This window comes from Morone saxatilis, unplaced genomic scaffold, assembly GCF_004916995.1.
Source record: "Morone saxatilis isolate NCDOM2014 unplaced genomic scaffold, NCSU_SB_2.0 Contig182, whole genome shotgun sequence".
Lineage (NCBI taxonomy): Eukaryota > Metazoa > Chordata > Actinopteri > Moronidae > Morone > Morone saxatilis.
The window spans coordinates 2,373-2,586 of record NW_023339743.1 but is presented as its reverse complement, the minus strand read 5'-3'; the positions used below and the strand labels follow the sequence as shown (position 1 = coordinate 2,586).

The 214-nt window shown below is 44.4% G+C and overlaps 1 protein-coding gene across 1 annotated transcript in view; it reads right to left on the bottom strand.

Annotated features, from left to right (window-relative positions):
- The window catches only part of LOC118328975 (regulator of MON1-CCZ1 complex-like), a gene marked incomplete at its 5' end in the record, with an annotated part of 3,824 nt that overhangs the window by 1,403 nt on the left and 2,207 nt on the right, over positions 1-214 (bottom strand). The window contains 1 exon segment of the mRNA XM_035662898.1: positions 170-214. Coding sequence (XP_035518791.1) covers positions 170-214 — 45 coding nt within the window.

Below are 214 nucleotides of genomic sequence, written 5' to 3'. Positions count from 1 at the left end.
AATTTAGAGTTTTTTCCGTCATAGAAACAATGAATATTCCAAATATCCCTGAAATATTCTGTATTGTCTTGAAAATTTGTTGCCCTCAACTTCTCTAAAACCTCTGGGAAAAGAGTGCAGCTTCCCCGCGGTCCGCTGTGGTTTCTGTGTTTTCGGTGTTTTGGCTCACCCGGGTTGAAGCTGGGACTTCCTCTCAGCCGTTGGTTCCTCTGCT